The sequence below is a fragment of the Synchiropus splendidus genome, chromosome 10 (assembly GCF_027744825.2).
Source record: "Synchiropus splendidus isolate RoL2022-P1 chromosome 10, RoL_Sspl_1.0, whole genome shotgun sequence".
Taxonomy (NCBI): Eukaryota; Metazoa; Chordata; class Actinopteri; order Syngnathiformes; family Callionymidae; genus Synchiropus; species Synchiropus splendidus.
This window is the reverse complement of record NC_071343.1, coordinates 185001-207525: the sequence shown is the minus strand read 5'-3', so window position 1 is coordinate 207525 and position 22525 is coordinate 185001. Positions and strand designations below refer to the sequence as shown.

General features: G+C 57.8%; 3 protein-coding genes across 16 annotated transcripts in view; all 3 read right to left on the bottom strand.

The window, feature by feature from the left end:
• ttn.2 (titin, tandem duplicate 2) overlaps positions 1–12846 on the bottom strand; it is a 150120-nt gene extending 137274 nt beyond the window's left edge. For 10 of the 13 annotated variants that reach the window (XM_053876223.1, XM_053876225.1, XM_053876235.1 and 7 more), the window contains exons 1-28: positions 12305–12846; positions 10619–10723; positions 10344–10547; positions 9384–9671; positions 9228–9310; positions 8936–9150; positions 8668–8743; positions 8448–8603; positions 8034–8219; positions 7888–7965; positions 6622–6867; positions 6373–6432; positions 6045–6303; positions 5916–5985; positions 5653–5844; positions 5101–5243; positions 4879–5027; positions 4572–4799; positions 4266–4507; positions 3961–4193; positions 3734–3898; positions 3493–3661; positions 1730–3426; positions 1385–1666; positions 1032–1298; positions 696–968; positions 360–623; positions 41–301 (exon numbers count right to left, since the gene is read on the bottom strand). In XM_053876223.1, the coding sequence (XP_053732198.1) occupies positions 41–301; positions 360–623; positions 696–968; positions 1032–1298; positions 1385–1666; positions 1730–3426; positions 3493–3661; positions 3734–3898; positions 3961–4193; positions 4266–4507; positions 4572–4799; positions 4879–5027; positions 5101–5243; positions 5653–5844; positions 5916–5985; positions 6045–6303; positions 6373–6432; positions 6622–6867; positions 7888–7965; positions 8034–8219; positions 8448–8603; positions 8668–8743; positions 8936–9150; positions 9228–9310; positions 9384–9671; positions 10344–10547; positions 10619–10709 (6577 nt within the window). In that variant the 5' untranslated portion in view covers positions 10710–10723; positions 12305–12846. Of the gene's footprint in view, positions 1–40; positions 302–359; positions 624–695; positions 969–1031; positions 1299–1384; positions 1667–1729; positions 3427–3492; positions 3662–3733; positions 3899–3960; positions 4194–4265; positions 4508–4571; positions 4800–4878; positions 5028–5100; positions 5244–5652; positions 5845–5915; positions 5986–6044; positions 6304–6372; positions 6433–6621; positions 6868–7887; positions 7966–8033; positions 8220–8447; positions 8604–8667; positions 8744–8935; positions 9151–9227; positions 9311–9383; positions 9672–10343; positions 10548–10618; positions 10810–12304 lie in introns of all 13 variants that reach the window. The other 3 variants (XM_053876224.1, XM_053876230.1, XM_053876231.1) reach the window with 3 other exon arrangements.
• A 1201-nt stretch (positions 12847–14047) lies between these two features.
• Positions 14048–20497, bottom strand: ccdc141 (coiled-coil domain containing 141). Its single transcript, XM_053876241.1, has 15 exons — positions 20282–20497; positions 20104–20214; positions 19584–19697; positions 19382–19504; positions 19143–19322; positions 18947–19087; positions 18720–18869; positions 18131–18415; positions 17918–18068; positions 17739–17857; positions 16901–16972; positions 16694–16833; positions 16264–16635; positions 15040–16185; positions 14048–14537 (listed from the first exon to the last, which is right to left on the bottom strand). Exons 1-15 carry the CDS (start codon positions 20495–20497, stop codon positions 14321–14323), a joined length of 3537 nt encoding a protein of 1178 aa, XP_053732216.1. The 3' UTR covers positions 14048–14320.
• Positions 20498–20518: 21 nt separating this feature from the next.
• LOC128765534 (dentin sialophosphoprotein-like) overlaps positions 20519–22525 on the bottom strand; it is an 8644-nt gene continuing 6637 nt past the window's right edge. The window contains exons 7-8 of one of the 2 annotated variants that reach the window (XM_053876242.1): positions 20929–22525; positions 20519–20873 (exon numbers count right to left, since the gene is read on the bottom strand). The exon at positions 20929–22525 is cut by the window's right edge and continues 58 nt beyond it. In XM_053876242.1, coding sequence (XP_053732217.1) covers positions 20519–20873; positions 20929–22525 — 1952 coding nt within the window. The remainder of the gene's footprint in view (positions 20874–20928) is intronic. The other variant, XM_053876243.1, reaches the window with a different exon arrangement.

Below are 22525 nucleotides of genomic sequence, written 5' to 3'. Positions count from 1 at the left end.
CTGCTGCGTGTCGATTTGGCACGGTGCACGCAAAACAGACCTGAAACGGTGAGCTGAGCGCTGGAGATCTTCTGGCCAGCATGGAAGCTGTACTGTCCCTCCTCGTCCTTCATGGCGTCGGTGACAGTCAGCGAATGGGACTTGTCCTTGGACTCCAACTTATATTTAGTCCCAGGCTTGAGCTGCTGGTCCCTAAAGGTCCAGACCGGATCAATGCCGGGGTGGGAAACCTCCACGTGGAAAGTGACGTTCTGCGACTCGGAACAGACTTTGTCCTCCATGTGCTTGACAATGTGCACCTCTGTGACGAGCGGGAGCTCAGTGAGACACGGCACAGCCAGTTCAAACGCTCGTCCTACCTTCTACGGTCAGACGACAGCTGGTGTCCACCTTGCCAACCACCATTTTGTAGCGTCCATCGTCCGAGGCGAAGGTTCTGCTGAAAACCAGCCGCTGCTTGGCACCTTTGGCTACTGCCTGGACTCTGTCGCTGAGTGTCAGCTGCTTGTCGTCGTGGTACCATTTGACGGAACTGATATCCTGAGCCGAAATCTTGGCCTCCAGCACTGCCTTGGTGCCCTCAGTCGATGACAGGTCTTTCAGCGGCACGAGGATGTCTATGGCTGTACAGAGGCGGCAGCTCGGTCAGAGACACATGCCAGACACAAAGGCTTCTCTCATTTAGCGGTTCTTACTCTGGACGTTGAGCTTGCAGGACGTGCTGATGTCCTGGGCCGGGACCACGAAGGAGTAGGAAGCTGCGTCTTCTCTGCTGACGTTCTCAATCAGCAGCTTGTGAACCAGTTTGTCAATGACAATATGGACCCGGTCGGAGGCGGAGAGCGCCATGCCGTTCTTCATCCAGGTTCCCTCCACATTCTCCTGGGAGAATCGGACCTCCAGCTGCGCAATGTCACCCTCGCAGATGGTGAGGTCGCTCAGTGGCTGCATCAGAGTCACAGGGCGCACTGAGGAGACCAAGAGAGTCAGGAAACCACGGCTCAGTTGCACCAGAGAAGGACGTCACTCACGTTTCATCTTCAGCGTGGCACTCGTGCTCACATCTCCACAGACAAAGGAGTATTTGCCCTGGTCCTCCTTCCGGACGTCTTTGATGGAGAGGCTGTGTCTCCCTCTGCGGGAAGACATGACGTATTTGCCGCTGGCAGAAATCTCCCTCTCTCCGACGAACCAGGTGCCCTCAGCGTCCTCGCGGGACAGTTCCACTTCAAACTCTCCGGTGTACGTCTCAGGAATCTCAATGTTCTCTAGGTGTTTGAGGATCTCCAAGGCAGCTCCTGTCCACACAGGAGCGTTTCCAACCATGAGGTCTGGTCCAACAGACTCACAGAAGTCACAAACATGAAGCCATGCAAATGCTCACCTTCCACATGGAGCCTGGCGCTGGTTCTGACGCCCTCATCTTCCACAAGCACACAGGTGTATTCTGCGGCGTCCTTCATGTCGATCACCAGCACAGACAGGAAGTGGACTTTTCTGTCTGAGTGCATTCGATATTTGTCTCCAGAGAAGATCTCCGTTTGGTTTTTGAGCCATTTGACCTTCACAAAGGGTTCGCTTGTTTCACACTCAAAGGTCACCATGGTGTCCTTTTCACTGGCGGTGGCATCCTCTAGGTTTTGTGTGAAGTTCACCGCTGCTTTAGCTGCGGAAAGAGAGCAAAGGCGCTCAAAACAAAACCATACAGGCCGACAGGCGCTGGAATTACCTTGCACCAGCAGGAAGGCGTGGCTTGAGGCTTCACCAGCAACATTCATGGCCTTGACCATGACACTGGCCGAGTCCTCCGCTGTCACGTCTCGAATGACCAACTCACAGACATGGTCTTCAGGCCAGAACCAGTAAACGCGCTCGGTCTTGTCCAGCTGAATACCGTTCTTGAACCACTGGCACTCTGGCTCTGGACGACCCACAACTCTCAGTCGGAAGCGAACCTCATCCATCGGAGCGACGGTCTGACTCGTGATGCGTTCCAGGATCTTGGGAGCCTCCATGCTCGGTGAGAGCTGGATCCTCTCCGGTTTGAATGTGGGGATGGTGATTTGCCCTTGCTCCTCCATCGACCTTCTCTCCGCTTCCTCTTTCTCCTTCAGATGATGAAGGAGCTCCTCTTTGGTCTTCTTCAGCAAATCCTCGTAGGAGTCGTCTCTCCGACGAGCCTTCATCTCCACCGCAGAGATGGACTCGTAGAAGCCCTCTTCTGTCCTCCTCTTGAACTTGCTCTTCAGCTCCTCGGACTCTTCGGAGGTTTTTTCGTGAACGATTCTCTGAGTCTTCCTCAGTTTCACAACTTCTCTGTCCTGCGAAGCCTCCACGGTTCGGTCTGTCTTCACCACGTCAAAACCCACTCGGCCTTGGTCATGTGCTACGTCTGCTGCTTTTTGCTCCGGAGCTCGACGCAGAACTGATCTGAAGTCTTCCTTCTGTTGAATTTCTAACTTGACTGTGTGCTCGGTGGTACCAAGAGGGTTATCAGCAACCACTCGGACCTCTCCGCCATCATACGACTTGATGTCCACAATCTCTAAATAGTAAATGCCGTCATAGCGCAGGCGGTATCGCTTGCTCTTGCGGATGAGCTGTCCGTTTAGATACCAGTTTACCTTGGGTGCTGGGTAACCGGTGACCCTGCAGCGGAATCGGGCAATGTCGCCCTCCAGCACTCTGGCTGCTTCAGGAAGCAAGACAATCTCAGGTTTGGTTTTTTCGCATTCCTCGTCCGCACTGACTCCAGCAGGGCCGCCTTCGTGAGCCAAGCGCTCCATCTCATCGATGCGGTGAGCTCCTTTCCTTCCCTCAGGAAGTTGCGATTCCTCGATAAGGCCTTTCTCATCCTTGACAATCAGAGTAGCCGAGGTCTGGTCCACTCCAAATTTGTTGGTAGCTCTGCACGTGATGACGCCACTGTCGCGCGCATAAGCCACCTCGTAGTCCAGACTGCAGTAGCCAAACTCATTGACCATTCGCAACCTGTTTGCAGCTGCCAGAGGTTTGCCGTCATGAAGCCATTCCACCGTCATGTTTGGGTCTCCAATGGGCGTCAGCCTGCACTCAAAGTGAGCTGGACCAAAACGTTTCATGCGGATGGACGTCAGCTTCTTCTTGAACAGTGGCTTCTGCTGCTTCTCTTTGTCGTACAGATCTCCCTCCTCCCACTGCTCCTGGCCATAGCGCAGATGAAGCGGTTCCAACTCTGGAGCTGCAATTTCTTTGGCCTTGTAGGTTCCTTTGGTGATGATAAGCTTCTTCTCTCGCTGCGGAGCGGCAAAGTCCACCTCCACGTTGACTCGGCAGCGAGTGGTGTCTCTGCCGGCCTTGTTGATGGCCGTGGCCGTGTACCAGGCGCTGTCTGAGCCTGTGGCGGTTGGAATTTGGAATCTCGCCTCACCCTTGGTTCCGTCGATCCTAAAAAAGAAAAAGGCGGTTAGAGCCCACACTAGACGAGGCCCAGCGGGATGTGCAGGTACTCACCTGATGTGTGGGTGCTTGTGTGGGCTGATGATGTCACTGTTTTTCAGCCAGACGATGTCCGGCAGGGGATTTCCGATGGCTTTGACAGCCAGCTCCACCAGGGTGCCCTGTTTGACTGTGAGATTCTTCAGCTTCTCAACAAACTGAGGTCGAGTCAAACTTTCCCGAGCTGCGGACAGAAGCGACAGATGAGATTTAAGAGCGCGTTCAGGAGGGGCACGCGTCTGTGATTGGAGCGTACCTTCCACGGTGAGCGTCACTGAGACAGAGGTCCGCCCGGCTCTGTTCTGGGCCACCACTGTCCACTCGCCAGAGTCCTGCGGCATGGCCGGGACGATGATCAAGGACTGGACGCCGTCTTCCTTGATCACAATCTTGTGGCTGTAGTCATTGACCACTTGTTGTCCTGGTGACACCAGGGAGTAAGTGTCAGCTGCTCGAGGCGACAGACGCAAGGTTCTCTCTTACCATTATGGAACCAGTAAGCCTCGGGCATTGGCCTGCCGACAACCTTGAGGTCAAACCTAGCCGTCTGTCCCTCAGAGCACTTCAATGAGGAGGGCTTCATGACAAACACTGGCTTGTAAAGTCGCTCCAGCTGAGCCTCGTCCGTCTCGTCTAGTCTTCGTGCAGGAGATCGTCCCGGGGAACGACTGGAGGAACGCCCCGGTGAGCGGCTCAGCGAGCGAGGGGATGTGGACCTTGGTCACAAACACCATCATCAGACGCCTCAGTGCCACCTACAAAGCCTTATTGAGAACTCTTGGACGCACCTGATCCTCTGCATGGTCGGCTGTGGAGTGAATCTCTGAGGAGTCATGACTCCAGATGGCTCAACGTAGAGCTTCCCGGAGCTGACTGCATTGCCCTTGACGTTAGAAACGAAGGCAGTGTAAACGCCCTCATCCTCAGGCAGAACCGTTGCCAGGCGCAGACTGGCTCGTCCATCCTGAAGGACTTCCATTTGGTAACGTCCACCAGACCTGATGCGCTGGCCGTCTTTGAACCACGCAATCTGCCCGAAGAAAGACTTGAGATAAGACCCTGCCCAGTGCTGTCACAACAGGCCACAATGATACCTTTGGCAGTGGGGTTCCAGCCATCTTGCAGTGGAACGTGACCCCCATTCCCTCCACGATCCTGTAGTTCTTGACGGGCGTGTGGAAAACAGGCTGCGCTGCCTGGTCCTCGGTCGCCGTGACCATCAGCTCGCCATCCTCCGTCACAAGCTCTCGGTAGGTGATCCTCATGATTCTGAGTTCAATCTCCTGGATGATTCTCTCCTCAAACGCCGAGGTAAGGAATTCCTGCCAGAAACCAGGAAAAGGGAGAATATCTGGGACATTTGCTCTTCAGGGTCGGGACGTAACCGGACTGAGGAATTACCGTTTCTGAGATGAAGCTCATGGGGGTGGTGACTCTCCTCTGATCCAGCTCATACTGACTCACGACCACAGCTGGCTCTTGAATCACTGTGGTTGTCACTTCAGTTTTGTACGTCACGTCCTGCTGCTTCATGGAGGCTTCATACTCTTCTGCGATCACAGTGGCTCGTCACAAACCACACACACACACATAGGTGTCCTTGCATGCACACCGGGATCCTACCTTCATCCAGCAGTCCAATGGACGCTGAAACTTCCCCGAGTGGATTCTTGGCAAAAACGGAGTATTCTCCGGCATCGTCTGCAAATGTCATGGAGATCTCCAGTCGGCACTCGCCAGTCTCCTTCTTGTAGGCCACTTTGTATCTGACAGGGGATCAAGAAGGGTCGGACTGCAGCCACAATTTGACGAAAGAGAACCGAACTCATGTCATGCTTCATATCATCCAACCCTCTAACATTGCTGTCTGGACGGCTGGTTCGTGAGCTTGCGTTCCAACGATCCGCAGCGGACTGTTTGTGTGACGTCTGGGTCAGGGTTAGCGCTGCAGCCTGACATGGTCACTTCTCTCCTCATGCTTTGCTGGTCCACTCCCACAGTTCAACAGATGGATCGTTCTCAATTGTGTATGCACCGACATGGTCTGGACACGCCCAGCCTTTGGGGACGCCATGACGAATGAACACCCGCACACCTCCCCTCAACACGACCCGGTCATGAAGACCAAACCACACGGCACCTAACACTGATCTTCTTAAAGTCGCTGCCTCATACCTGTATCCGGTGGTCAGAGGAACGCCGCTCTTCTTCCAGACGATGTGAGGTTTTGGGTTGCCTCCAACCTGACACTCAAAGACCACGCTGCCTCCTTCAACCAGCTTCTGGACACTGGGTTTCTTAATGAAGAATGGAGCAGCAGCATCGGCTGTGCTCACCTCCGACACCATCTGCTCTTGGACTTCCAGTCTGAAGAAGCCAGATGTCAGCGGCCTCCAAGGGTGGCGAGTAAAGATGGAGGGGAATAAGTGTTCACTCACGTCTTCTGTTGTGTGACTCCCATGTCAGTCACGGTGGTCAGCTCTTCCCTGCTCTCTATCTCCTCTGACACTTCAAGAAACAATGGGAGAGCTGGAGGACTGAAGCACACCAGTGGAAAACTGGGTTACCTTTGACCAGGAGGTAGCAGGAGGTGCTGACGGTGCCCGCCTCGCTGGTGGCGGTGCAGGTGAAGCGGCCACTGTCTTCAGCAAACGCCTCACGAATGACCAGACGGGCCAGTCCCTTCTCGTAGCTGACCTGGAAGTCAATGGAGCTCTCGATCTTGTAGTCCTCTCTGAACCACAGGACGACGGGAGCTGGCTGGCCGGTGATGTTACACTGCAGAGTCACTGATTCGCCTTCAGTCACTGTCACATTCTTCAGACCCTGAACACAGAGGCGAAACCTTGGGGATATCTGGCACAAGTGACCAGCAAATAATGGAGGGGAACTTACAACAACCAGTGTGGGAGGCACAACAGGCTCCTGGGCTCTGGTCGGAACTGCAACCACCTCCTGAGGAGAGACAGGCTTTAGGTCACCGGTCATTGGCGGTGCTGGGGAGCGACTCTGGTCTGGCTCCTCCCAGTGAGGCATTGTAAGGAAAGACGTTTAGGTTGAGGGTGTGTTCTCAGAGTTTGGGAGGAATAAGTTGGTCAGAGGACGTCGAAGCCGGTGAGGTTATGTCGGGGAGGTTGGACCCACCTGAGGCTCCCAGTCCTCAAATTCCTCCTCGCTCACCGCACTGACACCAGCTGAGTGCAACTCCAAATGACTCTGGTATGTGGAGTCTTTGAAAGGTGGAGGACGAGGCTCCGGCTTGACTTGTAGCGCCAGGGCCACTCTGCGTGATGGGCTGGGAGATTTGACCGGCTTGATGATTCTCCTGGCAGCTGTTGGGGAGGACAGCTCTTTCTGCAGAGTGGCAATAGCGGAGCCGGCGATGGACACCTGGCCAGGTCAACCAGAGAGCATTAACCTTCCAAGTGACGCCGGTCACCAGCCACGGTTAGTGTGCGGAGGGAAAACTCTGGATTAAGGATGTGATGAAAAAGTTCCTGCAGCATCACGACCGACCAGTGGAGCCTCGGTGCTATGGCAGGCTTTTAGCTCGGGGGGCGTCCAGCGCAAACCGTGAAAAAATGGACGCCCAGTTTTCCTCACCAGTGCCTGGACAACGCCCTACTCCTAGTGTCATCACACTACATTCCGCGAGAAGCGCTGGGTCATCCACATCTCGCCTGTCGCGGCAAGGAAGCGCTGTGACCTGAAAGGGTCCTTTACAAAACCAACTCATAGTTTTTTAATTCGAGGAGAAGCTCCCACTGCCCTGCGCCCTGTTTGAGTGGATGAACGTCGGCGTTGGTGTGGACAGATCCACAGCTGAGACATCCAAGAGCATGAGCAAAGCTGTGGCCTGCTGTCAGGGAAAGAATCGGGATAAGAATGTGTCTCTTTTAATCGATCTGGGTCGCAGAGTAAAACAGGAGACTGCTGCATCCGCAAGTGTTTGAACTTGTTTTTCACAAAGCAACTCGTCGACGTGGTGTGTTGGGAGGAGAATGGGCAGGGGGCGGGGCTTTGGACCACCTGCTAGTTTCAGGCTGCTAGCCTGGGAGCCAGGGCGACGCGGTGGCTTTTCAGACAGGCGGGTGGGCGGGCACCGAGCGACTAACCTCTGTCCGGGTCACATGACCGTCTTGGTGAAGTATTTCACTTGAGCTTAAAGTTCACATCTTTCGATCATCTGGTGCTGTGTTGTGGAGCTGGACAGGCTGACCAGCACCAGGACGCTCAGCTCGTGGAGCACCTGCTGAGCATCTACTGCCGGCGTGTGATGCTGCAGGTGACCCGTACATGCGCGACTCTGACGTGAAGCTGCAGAAGGTGGCGTGTTAGGTGAGCCGAGTTAGGAGGATGGCGATGATGATGGTAGCGCGGTTTACGGCAGGCGGAAGCTCCGCCTCTTACCTCGCGGCCCTGTTCAGGTTCCGGAACAGAAACCTTAGAAACCGTGAAATGAGGAAGTGGAGCCTCTGTTTTCTGAATCTGAAGTGACCAAGACATGGCGAGGTGATTAAGTGCGACGGTGAGCAGCAGAGTCTGTGATGTCCAACCTGCGACGCCTGGACTGAGCCAGCCACAGCGCAGGCTTCAGAGGGCCGAGCGTGTTTCTCTGCCACCACCGTCACCGTGACGCCAAGCTCCGCCGCGTCCTCAGTGGGCGCCGGCTGACGAACCCGAGCCAGGTCGAGCGCAGCCACTACCGTAGCAACTGCCTCGGCTTTTTTCCCGCCCTCCTCCTGGAGATAGAGTGAGAGCTCACTCACGCTTGCTGCTATGGACAACTGAGAGTCGGCGCTACAACTCCTCCCCCGCTAGTCCTGAAGGTGGCAATAAAAATCCAAAGCATCCGCCGGGAGGCCGTGGACAGGGAGGAGCTCTCGGCAAAGGAGAGGCAAACCAAGAGGCGCGGCGTGTGGGGCCCAGGTGGACCATGAGCCACAGCCCGACGCTCTGATGCCACCCACCTCTTTAGTTGCAGTCACATGCTGCTCCCAGTGCTTCTCCACGTGCAGTTGAGTGGCGCTGCTCACGCTGGTGACGCTGGTCATGCTGCTATAGCCGGCCTCCGCCAGCATGTCGCCTTGCTTCCAGGGCGGCAGCACGTCTGCAGCAGCGGACGCCTGCCGCGGGGACAGACGTCAGGAAGACAGCACAGGGCGGCAGACAGGGCAAAAAGGTTCTCACCTGCTTCCTGGTGATGACGGGAGACTTGACGGGTCTGATGGGAGAAACGGACAAACGACTGGACGGCGAGACGGACCTGTGGAGAAACGTTTCAGACGGAGGTGAGAGTCAGGTCGCACAGGAAGCGGCACATCAAGGCAAATCGGACGCGGCTGCCTTCTCTCTGGGAAACATCGGCGTCACCGTAAGGTCGAGGCCGAGGCCCAGCGGCGCCCCGTATGTCAGCACCATGTGAGACCAGACCAGTGGAGTCCAGTACGGCACTCACCTGACCGGTGTGGGCGCGGGCCCTTTCACATGTCTGACCGGCGACGGGGACTGCTGGCGTCCAGCCGTCACCTTGGAGATGAAGGAAGGCGGAGACTTGGAGGTTGGTTTTGGAGGAACCCGCGGTGGGGTTTTATGAGCCAAATGCTGAGTCATCATCCCGCTTTCAAGCTGCACCTCCATCACGGCAGAGGTCTGGAAGCTGGCTTCCACCTTCTGCGGGTCAGAGAGAAAACCATCCAGAGCTCGAGAGCGTGCGGAACAATGTCTTGGGCAACACCACGCCCACTCACCCGCTCCACTCTGGTCTGGGCACCGGCCATCTGGGATGTGGCAATGACAGTCTTGGTTTTCTTGACAGGGACAGCTTCTTCACCTGTGGACCACCCGCGTTGGGATCAGTCGCCGTGGCAACAAGCTTCCAGCGGCAATCGTCTCTCCAGTCTCACCTTGAACCAGCAACTCGGCGGTGGACGTGGCACGGCCGCTGCTGTTGGCGGCGCTGACGGAATAAGTCCCAGAATCCTCCGGGAAGGCCTCAGCGATCATCAGACTGTAGAGCTCTCCCTCCTGCAGGATCCTGAAGTCTGCAGAGCTCTGGATCTCAGCTCCTTCTCTGTAGAACTTCACCACAGGTCGAGGGATCCCAGTCACCCGGACGTCCAGGCGGACCTGGCTGCCCTGTCTGACGGTGGAGCTCTGCAGTCTCTGCAGGAAGCTGGGGGGCGCCGTCTCCACTGCACAGACAAACACAGGTGACACCGGTGAGCCGAGCCAGGTCCTGGTGGGGCCCTCCAGCATCCACATGTCAGAGCCACGCGTCACAGCAGGAGACTGGTGGCGTCCTGCCAGAGGGACCAAGACAACATGCGAGAGCAACATTTGGGGTGAAGGGCAAAGACCATGGCCCTGAGCCTGGACCAGAACCACCACCACCAAAGCTCTCTGGTCCCGTGACTCCAGCTATTTTCAGATGCAGCAGGATTAACGGATTCTCCGGGATTAGCCGCAGGATCCAGTTGTCGCCGGTCATCTTCCAAAGTTCCACTTAAGGAAAGCTATGCTGCAGCAGCTGTGTCTATTTCAGTGTTGTCAGCTCCACGCCTGCCTGGGGACCTGGGGCCTGGCCCAGCTCTGTTGAGTCATCAGAGCCTCAGCTCCTCATTAGAAGGCACATCGCCCAGACCTTTGCTGTCTTCTCCTCGCCTTCCTGCTGAGCCGTAGGCTTTTTGTCAAGAGCCTTTGGAGAGGTGCCATTATCAAAGGTTTTATCAGAACCCAAGAGGAGCTGGGATCAATGCCTAGTGTTCCTGGCCCCTTCTGCCGTCATGTCACACGGCCTGAGCAGGCGCACGAGGCTCAGCCAGGAGGAGTCAGAGCTCACATCCCTCGCTGACAGCCAGTCCTACCTGTCACGAGGAGCTCGGCGGTGCTGGTGGCTTGTCCTGCTCCGTTGGTGGCTCGGACTGAGAACCTCCCGCTGTGGGCAGGCGTCACGGCGGCGATCTTCAGAACAGCGCGGCCTTCGCTGAACGAGATCTGCACGCCGGGGAGAGCTGCGGCGGAAAGAACCTGGCCATCACGGAACCAGCTGACTTCAGGAAGCGGAGAGCCTGGAGAGGCGGGGACGCTGCATCAGGACTGGCCTTCCAGAGCACCAGTGAAACTCAGCTGCAGAACTTACCGCTAACTTGAGCCTGGAACGTCGCGGCACTACCCTCTAGTGCCACGACGCTCTGCAGCGGCTGCGTGAATGAAGGCGCCTGTGTGGACATGATGAGTCGGCGCCCTGGAGACACAGACGCTCAACGTGAGATTCCTGGTCAGAGGGAGGCAGCGCTGACCTCCTTCCTCTCAGCTCTTCATGCTTCAACTCTAAGATGCAGAATGGAACTAGGGTCGGACCCTGGAGGACGCACCAACGCCTCAGTAACTGGTGGCACACACACGCCTCAAGTGACCCAAACACCTGGCCCACACACTGCAGTCACTCCCGTTACAGACCCACTCACTGCTGCCGTCCACATTCACTCCTCAGACTCCTGGAGCTTCTGGTCCTGGTCAACTTCCTTCATGACTTGGTGAACAAAAGCCCTTCTGTTGATTTCTGAGAACCTCCTCTAGTTCAACTCTCATACCCAACAAAGAGCTGTGCCTCCATTATGACCAGCTGACTCTGAGAGGTCCAGTGCAACACACTGTCACTTAGTCACCACACAACACACCACGTTGCTCAAGAATCGATCATCTTCTTCAGAGTAATGACAACATATGAGCAAGAACCCTGAGATCATGTGACCTCAGCATCATCTGACCTTGAGATCATGTGACCTCAGCATCCTCTGACCCTGGCATCATGTGACCTCAGCATCCTCTGACCTTGAGATCATGTGACCTCAGCATCCTCTGACCCTGGCATCATGTGACCTCAGCATCCTCTGACCTTGAGATCATGTGACCTCAGCATCCTCTGACCCTGGCATCATGTGACCTCAGCATCCTCTGACCTTGAGATCATGTGACCTCAGCATCATCTGACCTTGAGATCATGTGACCTCAGCATCCTCTGACCCTGGCATCATGTGACCTCAGCATCCTCTGACCCTGGCATCATGTGACCTCAGCATCCTCTGACCTTGAGATCATGTGACCTCAGCATCCTCTGACCTTGAGATCATGTGACCTCAGCATCCTCTGACCCTGAGATCATGTGACCTCAGCATCCTCTGACCCTGAGATCATGTGACCTCAGCATCCTCTGACCCTGGCATCATGTGACCTCAGCATCCTCTGACCCTGGCATCATGTGACCTCAGCATCCTCTGACCCTGAGATCATGTGACCTCAGCATCCTCTGACCCCAACACCATGATGTGACCCCAACATTTCTGAGCTCAACAACATGTGATCCCAACATGATTTGATGTCAACATTAGCCAACAACACAGTGACTAGTCGCAGACTTTTTTGTCTGGGGGGGGGGGGTGAGAGAGCAGCACCCCCTCCTCACCTGATCTCTGGTCATTATAAATAGACGCAGCTGTTGAGGCTCCTCCAGAGTGAAGTCCCCCTGAGGTGTGGGGGGGGGGTTATCTAACGGTGGTTTCTAAAAATAACACCCCTCCCACCCCCGCATGACACCTCACTTTGATGGACAGCCACCATGTGTCGGAGCAACTGATAGTCCCCACTCTCAATTCCCTTAAAAAGCCATCAGGTTGGTCTGAAGCTCTCAGCATCTATTCTGGGACGTCGCTACACCAGCGGCCCGTAGGAGCCCCGAGCACTGAGGGGCTCCTACGGGCCGCTTCTGGACGAGTCCTGGCGGGTGAGCTGCGAGTCAGCATGCACAAGTCTGTGGGCCACTTACTTGAGAGCACAAGGAGCTGAAGAAGCCCCCTGGTGGGCGCGCGTCACAGAACCTCTTCGTCCCAAAAATGAGTCCCAAGTGAAGATCTGAATGTTAGAAACCGGAGCACCGTCCCTCCAGCCGAGGCGTCCAGGCCGGGAACGCTGACTCTGCTCAGAGAGGGCGGCCTGTCGGTGGGGGGTCTTATAGCGCTGTGACATCAGAGGGGAGGAGCGGTCGCGGGCCGGCCCCGAACGGGAGGGGCGGGGGGTCGTCAGCTGTTGGCACACGGAGACGTCACAAATCCAGACAGGGGAGAACTTTTGTCAGCCGGTCACAAAGTTGTGCTGATGAAGTCTGTCAAGCTGAAAAGGTTGATCTGACGGGAGGCTCCTCTGGTCAGACTCTGTGAGGCTCGTGGGTCCACACCTGCATTTGGCCGAGTGAAACGCTGACAATAAAGCAAATGACCACGGGCAGACGGTGGGGCTGCTGCTGAGGTGTGACTGCAGCTGTTCGCACCGCTCACCCTGTCAGAGTGAAGCTTCAGCCCTGAGTCACGACGGCCTCCCTGGACTCGGGTTTCCCTCCGTCACCACAGCGGCCTGTGTGTTGGCGGCACCAGCCGAGCGGAGAACAAACGGGGACTGTAGCAACAGAGCGGCTGTGAGAGTGGGAAAACAAGGAGAGGAACCATGACCGAAGCAGAGTCGCACTCAAGCGTCAGCAGCCACACACGAACGTTGATGTGAAATATTCATGACAAGTCTTTGTGGGATTTAAGTATCTGGATGTGGCCAAGATCAGTCAAAGTATACTTTGACCTCACTCCAAGCAGTCCCCCTGGGTGGGTGGGTGGGGGGGGGGGGGGGGGGGGGGGGGGGGGGAGCTCAGGAGCTCGGTGGGATTCCCTGCACCTCCTGAGTCTCAGACAGGCATGTGAAGTGGCGCGGGGACGAGTTCCTGCCAACACTGACTTGACAGGTCACTCTCTGACGGCATCGCTCTTTTGAAAGCTACAGCGAGTTGAAGGCTCCATTTACCTTCGCTGACACTTCTCAGAGCTACACAAACGTGGGTGGCGAGTGTCAGACAGGTGGTGGAGATGATGCGCATCACCTGCCTGGAAGTGATGTCCACAACACACGTTTGAAGGCCTCACGCGCCGCAGGCACAGGGAGCACGGGGAAGCGACCAATAGGAAGCAGGCTCGATAGTCGCGCTGTCGTTGGGCGACTGCCTTTGCGCGTCACTTTCCTCTTGAAGAGCGTCAAGCGAAAGTTCCTTTTTGCATCTTCGTGGAAAGGTCGCTGGTCCACAGCTGGTCTCAGAGCTGCCGTAACACAGGAGCACACGGGCGATGAAGCGACCGCTGAGCTGCACCTGTGACGGTGCCTCCTTCCATTTGTCTTTCACTTCAGTCACACGTTTCATATCTCGAGTTAGCGCTTACTTTGACTCGGTCATCATTTTGTCTTAAACGTTCTCACTTTCTGCAGAGACGACCACAGAGGAGGGAGGTGGAAGCAAGCCCCAAAGCCGCCTCTGGTTTGGCACGTCCTCACGCTGGTGGTGCTGCACCAGTCGGAACAAACACCCGCTCCACCCTCGCCCCCCGAGGACCGAGCTGAAGACCCCTGGTGTGGGGGCAAGGCTTGGTGCCTCTGAAGCCAATGGACAGGCTTCTCCTGCGCCTGAGCACACGCTCACGTGACGCTTCGTCAAACTCAAACCACCCCTTTAAAAGCCGTCCGTGCAAGGAGGTGCAGGAGGAAAGAGGACACTTGCTCTTTATTAAGGGACATGAAAAACATCACGGTGCTGCAGTCCCTCTGCCCTCCACTAGATGGCGCTCTGCACTCACGGAGCATCACAGCCATTGGCTTGTGGAGCAGTCTGAACAGCACGTGAGGTCCTGACGTTCTGTTTGTCATGAGTTGACGGGGCCAGCTGGGGGCAGTCGCTCCCGGAACCAACAGCAGTTTGGCAGACAGACGGAGAGACAAAGACAAAGAGAAGCCCCGTCTGGGTCAAGGGTCACAGAAGCAGGAGGCGGAGGAGCCACAGCAGGAAACAAAGGATGCCAAAGCACGTCAGCCAGTCCACACCGATGAGGTCACATGCTTGATCCAGCAACCAGCGCCCTTCATCCTCTTCGCCAAGGTCACGGAGCGCCAACACGCCGGCACCCCTGACGTCATCGGCCTCGGAATGACAGCGACCCCCGCCGGCCGACGCCCCCTCAGCTTCACACCTGGAGCGACCATGACGACACACATCAGAGCCGCACTCAAGACCGGATGTTCAGTCGCTCAGTGAGGCGCCACTCGCACCAAACCCGTCCCGCATGTCAGACATCACATTCCTTGAGAGATTGAGATCCAACAAGGCCTGGGCTTCTGGACCGTGTCGGCCGCTGGACGCCATGAACCCTGACTCCCAGCACAGCAAGGCACCTTGGCTGTGGGGCATTTGGACTTGGGCTCCTCACCAACCGCACCACTCCTGGAGGAAAACCTCAGCAGGGTCTGGAGAGTGAGGAGCTCGTCCAGGTGTCCAGGCCGGAGCCATGAAATCAAGAACCTGGCTCTGATTCTGGGCGAGGCAGAGTCGTGTCACAGTGCCTGGAAGAAGCTGCTGCACGTCCAGAGAAGAGGAGACTTTATTGATGCTCTGCAAGGAGTCGCCCGCCCTGCTGGTCATGCGGGTGAGTGGGAGCGAGTGTGTGGCGCTGCGTGGGGTTATAGACTACCCACCAGGTGAGTGCCGGCTCTGGTTCCTCAGTCGCCTCCAGCTCCAGTTCCAGGTCCACTGGGGCGCCTGCCATGACAGCGGCACCAGACACAGGCCTGGTGAAGCTGGGTGGACCAGACTTGGCTGGGTTCCTCGCCGCAGGCACCGGAGGACCCCGGATCTGACGGGTGAGCCGGACCTCTTCACGGACGGCCAAGGGTTGACAGGCGTCTGGGTCTTCATCAGCAGTTAGTGGCTGAGCTCGTGGTGAGGGTGGAGAGACATGCAGGTTAGCTGACTCAGCAAAAGCTTGCCCGGGTGCTGCAGGTGGAGGCGCGTCACCGAGCGCCACGTTAGGGTCATGCACGCACTGCTGGGGAGTGGCACTGAGCCGGGCGCCCTGGGTTCTGGGCGGGGCTTCCTCTTTGTGTGCGGTCCGGCCGAGAGCAGCGCTGGGTGGAGAGCTCACCTCCTGCGGGGCACAGGTGCGCCTCTGGCAAACATCTCTCACAGACAAGACCGCAACCTGAGGCCGGAGGTCTTCTGGGGGGGAGGTCCAGTCCTGCTGCTGCACATCGGAGCGGGAGGTCTGAATTGGGGGACTGGGGCTTGTGGCAACCTCTACATTCAGGTTTGAGATGGTGGTGAGATGGAGGGCCTTGCTGGGCTGGGACCCTTCAGGCTGTGGCGGCCTGCTGTCTCTCACCGGGAGGCGACAGCGCCCTCTGGCCTCAAGCTCCCTGGGAGACAGCCTGATGCTGGACAGAAGGGGATCCTGCAGGTCTTCCTTGCTCCAGGTGAACGCACCTTCCTTCTCTGCAGCACATTGAGCTCCAGGAACAAGGGCCTCGGAGGCTCGGGGTTTGGGAGGGTCTGGACCAGTCGAGGCCTGGAGCCCACCCCTCGGCACCTGATGTAAAACACTTGGTTTGGTCATGACACTCTGCGCACCCAAACTTTTCTTATGGCTTTCGGAGCCCAGACTCCAAGTGGGGAGGAAATGTGAGCAGGAGGAGGTCTGGTTCTCCGGAGCCCGAGGACGGCCGGCGGTCTGGCCTGCGGATGAAGAAGCTAGCACGGTCGCGGCGCTGGCTCGCTGGAGCTCTGAACCAGCGTCTTCACAGGCGCGACACGGAGAGATGACCGCCGGGGAGTTTGGCACCCGGGAACTGGAGGAAGAAGGAAGGAGACAGGCATGCTGCCGTGGCTGACATGACCTTCGCTTCAATGTGCACAAGCTCTCAGACCTGCCGGTGCTGGCGAGAGTTTCCGCCAGACAAGAGCCTCTCAGACCTGCAGCGGAGCCACAGGTCCTGCAGCAGGCGCCCTCCTCCACGTCCCACTGGGCCACCAGGGACTCGGGCGTCTCTGCCAAAGGCGGAAGGGACATGTCGTCCGGTGACACACACTCGTACTCGTCGCTGGACCGGGAGTCGTCCCACACCACTCCCTGGTCCTGCAGCGCCACCAGGTCTTCAGCCGAGGATCGGTGGATGTTCAGCTGGACTGAGCCAGGTGGCTCCGGCGGGCTGTGGATGGCGTGGAGCCGGCGGCGGCCTGCGGCGACCGGGGAGCAGGACAGTCTGAGGACGTGGGTGGAGGTCAGAAGCCTGTGGCTGCTGGAGAGGAGAGAGGGTGAGGTGACACCTAGCGTGGGGGGGAGCAGCAGACACGCACCTGCCCTCGGTCCGCCCCTCCCTCCTCTGCTCCCCCTCCACACTGTGGCTCGGGTGGAACGGAGGTTTCCTCTTCCAGCTGAGCGGTGGGCCATCTTGTTCAGCCAGCAGCTCTGGGGTGTGGCCCGTCTCCTTGGGCTCCTGCCTCCAGCACACGGCCTCAGTTAGACGGGCTGCGAGGCTGACCTGCTGCTCCTCCACAGCTCACCGTGTCTGCGGCGCCCTCTGACTGTCTGTTGGCCTTCTGCTCCTGCTCCTCTGTTGGCTTCATCTCCTCCTGCTGCACCCACATGCGTCACATGACCAGACACGGCGGCAAGGCTCACCTGAGCGGCCAGTCACGTGACCCGCGTGTCACGTGGTTGGTTTGAAATGAATACATTCAACCGTGATTCTGTTGGAAACATCAAGTGCCTTCTCTGTGTGCGAGAGCCATCTGTGTGAGAGAGAGCGCCCTCTGTGTGTGAGAGAGCGCCCTCTGTGTGCGAGAGCCATCTGTGTGAGAGAGCGCCCTCTGTGTGCGAGAGCCATCTGTGTGAGAGAGCGCCCTCTGTGTGCGAGAGCCATCAGTGTGAGAGAACGCCATCTGTGTGTGTGTGAGTGCCCTCTGTGTGAGAGAGCGCCCTCTGTGTGTGAGAGAGCGCCCTCTGTGTGAGAGAGCGCCCTCTGTGTGCGAGAGCCATCTGTGTGAGAGAGCGCCCTCTGTGTGTGAGAGAGCGCCCTCTGTGTGCGAGAGCCATCTGTGTGAGAGAGCGCCCTCTGTGTGTGAGAGAGCGCCCTCTGTGTGAGAGAGCGTCTCGTGTCGACTCTTGGCTCCACGGAATGAAACGGACTTCACAGCCATCAACAGTAGATGAAAGACACGGCAGGCGTTTAGTTCAGGTGATGAAAACACGGGAAGTGAGTCATGTTAAATCCTGTAGAGTGTGGTTCAAGTCTGACGACTGGGGGGGCGTGTCTCAAAAGTTAAACCCAATTCAATGTTTCAATGGGGAAGGGTGAAACAGGGCTGCGCTCGTGTGCGTGTGTGTGTGTGAGGGCGTCACCCGGAGCGAGTCCTCCCGCAGCAGCAGCAGCAGCGAGCCGCTCAGCTCCCGGATGGAGCGCAGGACCTCCGCGTGTTTGCCGACGGCCTCGTGGACGTGCAGCCCAGCGCCTTCAGCACCTGAGGAGACGCGGCAGAGATGAGCCGCGACGCCAGCGACAGGCTCCTCCACCGACCCACCGTGCAGCCTGACGGCCAGCTGCGTCATCTGAGCCACTCTCTCCTCCAGCTGCCGCAGCAGGGCGGAGACGGACTCGGAGCCGCCCGAGTTGGAGGGCCGGTGGCAGAGTCGGGCCACGGTGGCGCTGGCGTCCTCGCAGCAGGACTGCTGCTGCAGGGAGTCGGCACACAGCTGAAGCTCACAGCTGCTTCACAGCTGCTCCTCGCACTCACCCTGCCCAGCGCTTGCTGCAGCCCACACGTCGTCTCCAGCGTCTTCCTGTGGCGCCAGATGCTCCCCTCCAGATCCTCCGGCAGTCGCTGCTGCAGGCCCTGCGCGGGGAGAGGCGGCTGTGAGAGGCTCCGCCCGCTGCTGAGGCGTGGTACCTGCAGCCTGAGCTGGTAGGTCTGCAGCTGCTGCAGCTGGTGCCTCAGCTCCTTCTCACTCCTGCTGCTCTTCACACTGCTCAGCTTCAGCTGGCTGAATGGCTTCTTCAGGTCGCTCAGGGATCGCTGCAGCTAGAAAGCACAAGGCCGAGTGAGTTAGCCAGGCGCAGAGGGACCTGTCCTGATCCATCCAAGTGGGCAAGTGAGTGCCTGCTGTGACCTCCACAGCTTCTCCAGGACCGGCCCCGTGACCCTGGCTTGCTGGGCTGGAGCCGCTCAACGAGAATGTACTTCCAGAGGTCAGGAGGCAGGCGCATGATGGGAAACGGGCCGCTGACTCAGTCACGTCATGTTCCGTGTCCAGGGTCCCAGCGGAGCACTGTCCAGACCAGTAGCTTCCAGCTCACACCAAAACAGGACCACGTCCGCTGCTCACCTGCGGGACCTGGCGCTCCAGCAGCTGAGTCAGCGCTTCTCTCTGCTCCTGCTCCTCACAGCTGGAGGCCTCCTTCAACCAAGAGACGGCAGCAGAGTCCAGGCTCAGCAGACGAGCGTCCAGCTGATCCAGGCTGAAGCCGCTCCAGTCCTGGACCATGGGCAGCAGAAGAAGACCGTGACTGAAGACAGAGCAAAGACCGGAGAGACAGAGGAGGTCTCCCTCACGCTGTGGCTGACGGCAGAGACGATGTCCCTCTTCAGTGACGACAGGCCGGCCAGAAGATGCTGGATCTGCTGCTGCTGGTGTTTGACTTCCCCAGACTCAGGAAGCATGCGCCTGGGCTGGGCCTGCAGGAGCTGGTCCAGCTGCCGGACACACTGGAGTCACAGGTGTCCTGACTTGCCGAGCCCAGGTGCTCACCTGAGCGGCCTGCAGGTGGAATCTTCTGGCCAGCTGCAGGATGGCCTCACACTGCTGTATCCTCCCAGTCACCGCGCGCTGGCGCCGCAGCAGCTCCGACACTCCTCCCTCGGGCCGGGCCTGGGTGGCCCTCGCGCTTCTCCAGTCCTTCAGCAGCAGCGCCACTTCAGATGAAAGCTTCTGCAGAGGAGCAGCGTGTTGAGGCCCCGGGAGGAACGCAGCCGGCTGCAGCTACTGACTGAGAAAAGGGGCCCAGCTCGGACGAAGTGCTGCCGCAGCTTGGAGGTCTGCGTCTCAGAGCCCAGGTCCACCAGCGTGCAGGAGTCCAGCAGCTGGGACAGGGAGCTCAGGTCCCGCAGGTTCTGGGAGCAGAGGGGTGGAGCGAGACGGTTTGTGAAAGCGGAGCTGAAGGTTGCGACCCTTCCGGTCTGAGCCGCGCACCTTGTCAAGTCTGCGCTGCAGCGGATCTGAGGCTCGCTCGGCGGCCTGGAGCCACGCCAGCGTCCGCTCCACCGCGGCCACCACCCTCTGGACCTTCAGGCCGGACGCCTCCCACTGAAAGCAGAGCCACCAGGAGACACAGAGAGACTCAGGCCGGAGCCAAAACAAGCTGCTCTCTTCGCTGGGCCCGGGCCTCCCACCCTCTCCGGGCAGAACGGCAGGCTGTGGCCAGCGTGGCAGCGGCGCCCCCACCATGCTCTGCACGGGGAGCCCTCCCATCCCACTTGAGTTCTCTTGTTGCGTCTTCCATGTTGCTCATGTGCTGAGGTGTTTTTTCCAACCGCCTCAGCACAGGAGCCCAGTTTGGGAGTCGCTTTCTCCTCCCTCCTCCTGCCTCGTGTGCTCCTTCTCATCTCTCGTGACAACACGGTGCGTGAGCGTGAGCGTCCACCCGCGCGGCAGTGATGACATTCCGCCGTAACTAAAGAATGACAATAAAGCTGCGGCTGCATCTTCTCACCGTGGTGACCAGCGGCAGGAAGCGGCATCCCAGCTGGAGGGCTCTCGCCCCGGCCACGTCCTTCACTTCCGTGTCCTGCTGCTCCCTCGCGGCTCCGACCTCCGGCTCCACCTGCAGGAGGCAGAGTTGGAGTGCCATCTGCGAGCCTGCAGGACAGGGAGCGCTCTGAGGGGCTCACCTGCCGGCTCTTCCTCAGGAAGGCCACCAATGGCTGCAGCAGCCGCAGGTTGGAACGGACGGTGCTTTCCAGAGCGGCCAGCTCCTTCAGAAGCACGGCGAGCCGCTGGTGCAGCTGGGAGCTGATGGAGGTGTCGGGCAGAAGAGCCAGGGCGGAGACTCGCAGCTGCTCCAACATCTGCTGCAGGTTCTCCGCTGCTGCGGCCTGCGATGACATCACGGGTGTGTGGCCTCACTCTCATGCTTGTGCGCAAGAGCGCGCACCTTTCCGTGTGTGTGCGTGTGTGTGCGTGTGCATGGCTGTACTTGTCGGGACCGGCAGTCTGAAAACTTCAAACAGACCGGTCCAGGGTCCTGGCTCAGGTGGTCCCCACAAGGACAGAGAGAGTCGATGAGAGTGTTTCCTACCTCGGCAGAGTTCAGAGTCTGCTGCAGCGCTGCATCTCCACTGCTGGAGCTCCAACCTGACACTCTCCACCTGCAGCTGCTGAGGACCAAGCCTCCTCCCTACCTGGAGCAGCAGGTCCTGGCTCAGGTCCTGGGCTTCTTCACCCATCATCATCATCATCATCCTCTGCTCCCCAGCATCACTACTGAACAGAGGAGCGCCAGTGCTGTGGTCCAGCTGTGCGGGGTCACATGACTCACCTGGCGGCGGACGGTCGCATCGCTGTGCTTCTCCTGGATGGTCCACTCTTCCTGCCAGTCGAGGAGCGGTCTTCCCTCAGGAACGTAGTGACACGGTCTGGAAGCCATCTGAGGAGGTCGCACATCACACCGTCTTCTTCTTCTTCTGGTGCTGGTCGGGGGCCCACATCTGATCCTGGTTCAAGCCAGGGATCAGCTGACTCCTCCAGCTCAGTCTTCGGGTTCCTCGTCACACACCTGTCCACCGTCTGGAGGTCAGACCTGGACTCCACCACCCTCACCGAGCTCCAACTGGGCTGGGCCCTGGATCCCGGCCCGCTGTCTTCAGTGTCCTCTGATCTGGAGTCTTGGTGGACCTGGCTTGTCCTCACTTGCCTGAATGTCGTGGACAGGATCCCAAAGGCCGACTTGGAGCTCAGCTCAGTCATGAAAGGAAGCAGCGGAGATGCTGATAGACTCGGCTCAGACCAGACTCCAGGCAGCAGATCTTCGCTCCTACTCTTCAGTGACCGCGTTCCAGTTTCCAGGTCCAGCTGAGAGTCATAGAGGTGGCGAGGGTTCTCCTCCGCAGGGGTGGAAATGTCCAGTGAGGCATTCTCTGGCCACGTGGGCTCAGGACTGTTTTCAGTTACCGAGCAGGAGTCAGAGCCGTCCACATCTTCACAACCATCTTCATCTTCAGAACCATCTTCATCTTCACAACCGTCTGCATCTTCAGAATCATTTTTATCTTCAGAACCGTTTGCATCTTCAGAACCAGCTTCATCTTCAGAATCATCTTCATCTTCAGAACCGTCTGCATCTTCAGAATCATCTTCATCTTCAGAACCGTCTTCATCTTCAGAACCGTCTGCATCTTCAGAATCATCTTCATCTTCAGAACCATCTTCATCTTCAGAATCATCTTCATCTTCAGAACCGTCTGCATCTTCAGAATCATCTTCATCTTCAGAACCGTCTGCATCTTCAGAATCATTTTTATCTTCAGAACCGTTTGCATCTTCAGAACCAGCTTCATCTTCAGAATCATCTTCATCTTCAGAACCGTCTGCATCTTCAGAATCATCTTCATCTTCAGAACCATCTTCATCTTCAGAATCATCTTCATCTTCAGAACCGTCCACGTTGCTCTGTTTGTCTCCTGAAATGCCCTCTTCTTCAGAACCATAAATGACATTGCATTGGTCTTTGTCTTGGGAGTCGTCCACATGTTCAGAACCGTTCACGTCTTCAGAACTGTCTAGATCTCCAGAACCTTCCACATCTTCAGAACCTTCCATGTCATCAGAACCATCGGCATCTCCAGAACCGTCCATGTTGCTCTGTATGTCTCCAGAACCGTCCATGTTGCTCTGTTCATCTTCAGAACCGTCCACGTCTCCAGAACCCTCCATGTCTTCAGAGCCATCTGCATCTCCAGAAACGCCCACTTCTTCAGAACCATTGATGTCATTGCATTGGTCTTTGTCTTGAGGGCCGTCCACATGGTTCCATCCACCTGGATCTTCTGTACCCTCCAGGCAGGTGGAGCTGTGGTTGGCTGCTCGCTCCTGCCGGCGGAGACACCCGTCCACCTGTCTCCTCCGGTCCTGCAGCG

What these genes read in the sequence shown, in the direction of transcription:
- ccdc141 (XM_053876241.1), bottom strand. Translation starts at nt 20,497, where the DNA reads ATGTCATCGCAGGCCGCAGCAGCGGAGAACCTGCAGCAGATGTTGGAG. An exon ending in TGCAGCGCAGACTTGACAAG is followed by an intron (nt 19,505 to 19,583) that starts GTGCGCGGCTCA and finishes CTCTGCTCCCAG; the next exon opens with AACCTGCGGGACCTGAGCTC. An exon ending in TGGAGCGCCAGGTCCCGCAG is followed by an intron (nt 18,416 to 18,719) that starts GTGAGCAGCGGA and finishes TGTGCTTTCTAG; the next exon opens with CTGCAGCGATCCCTGAGCGA.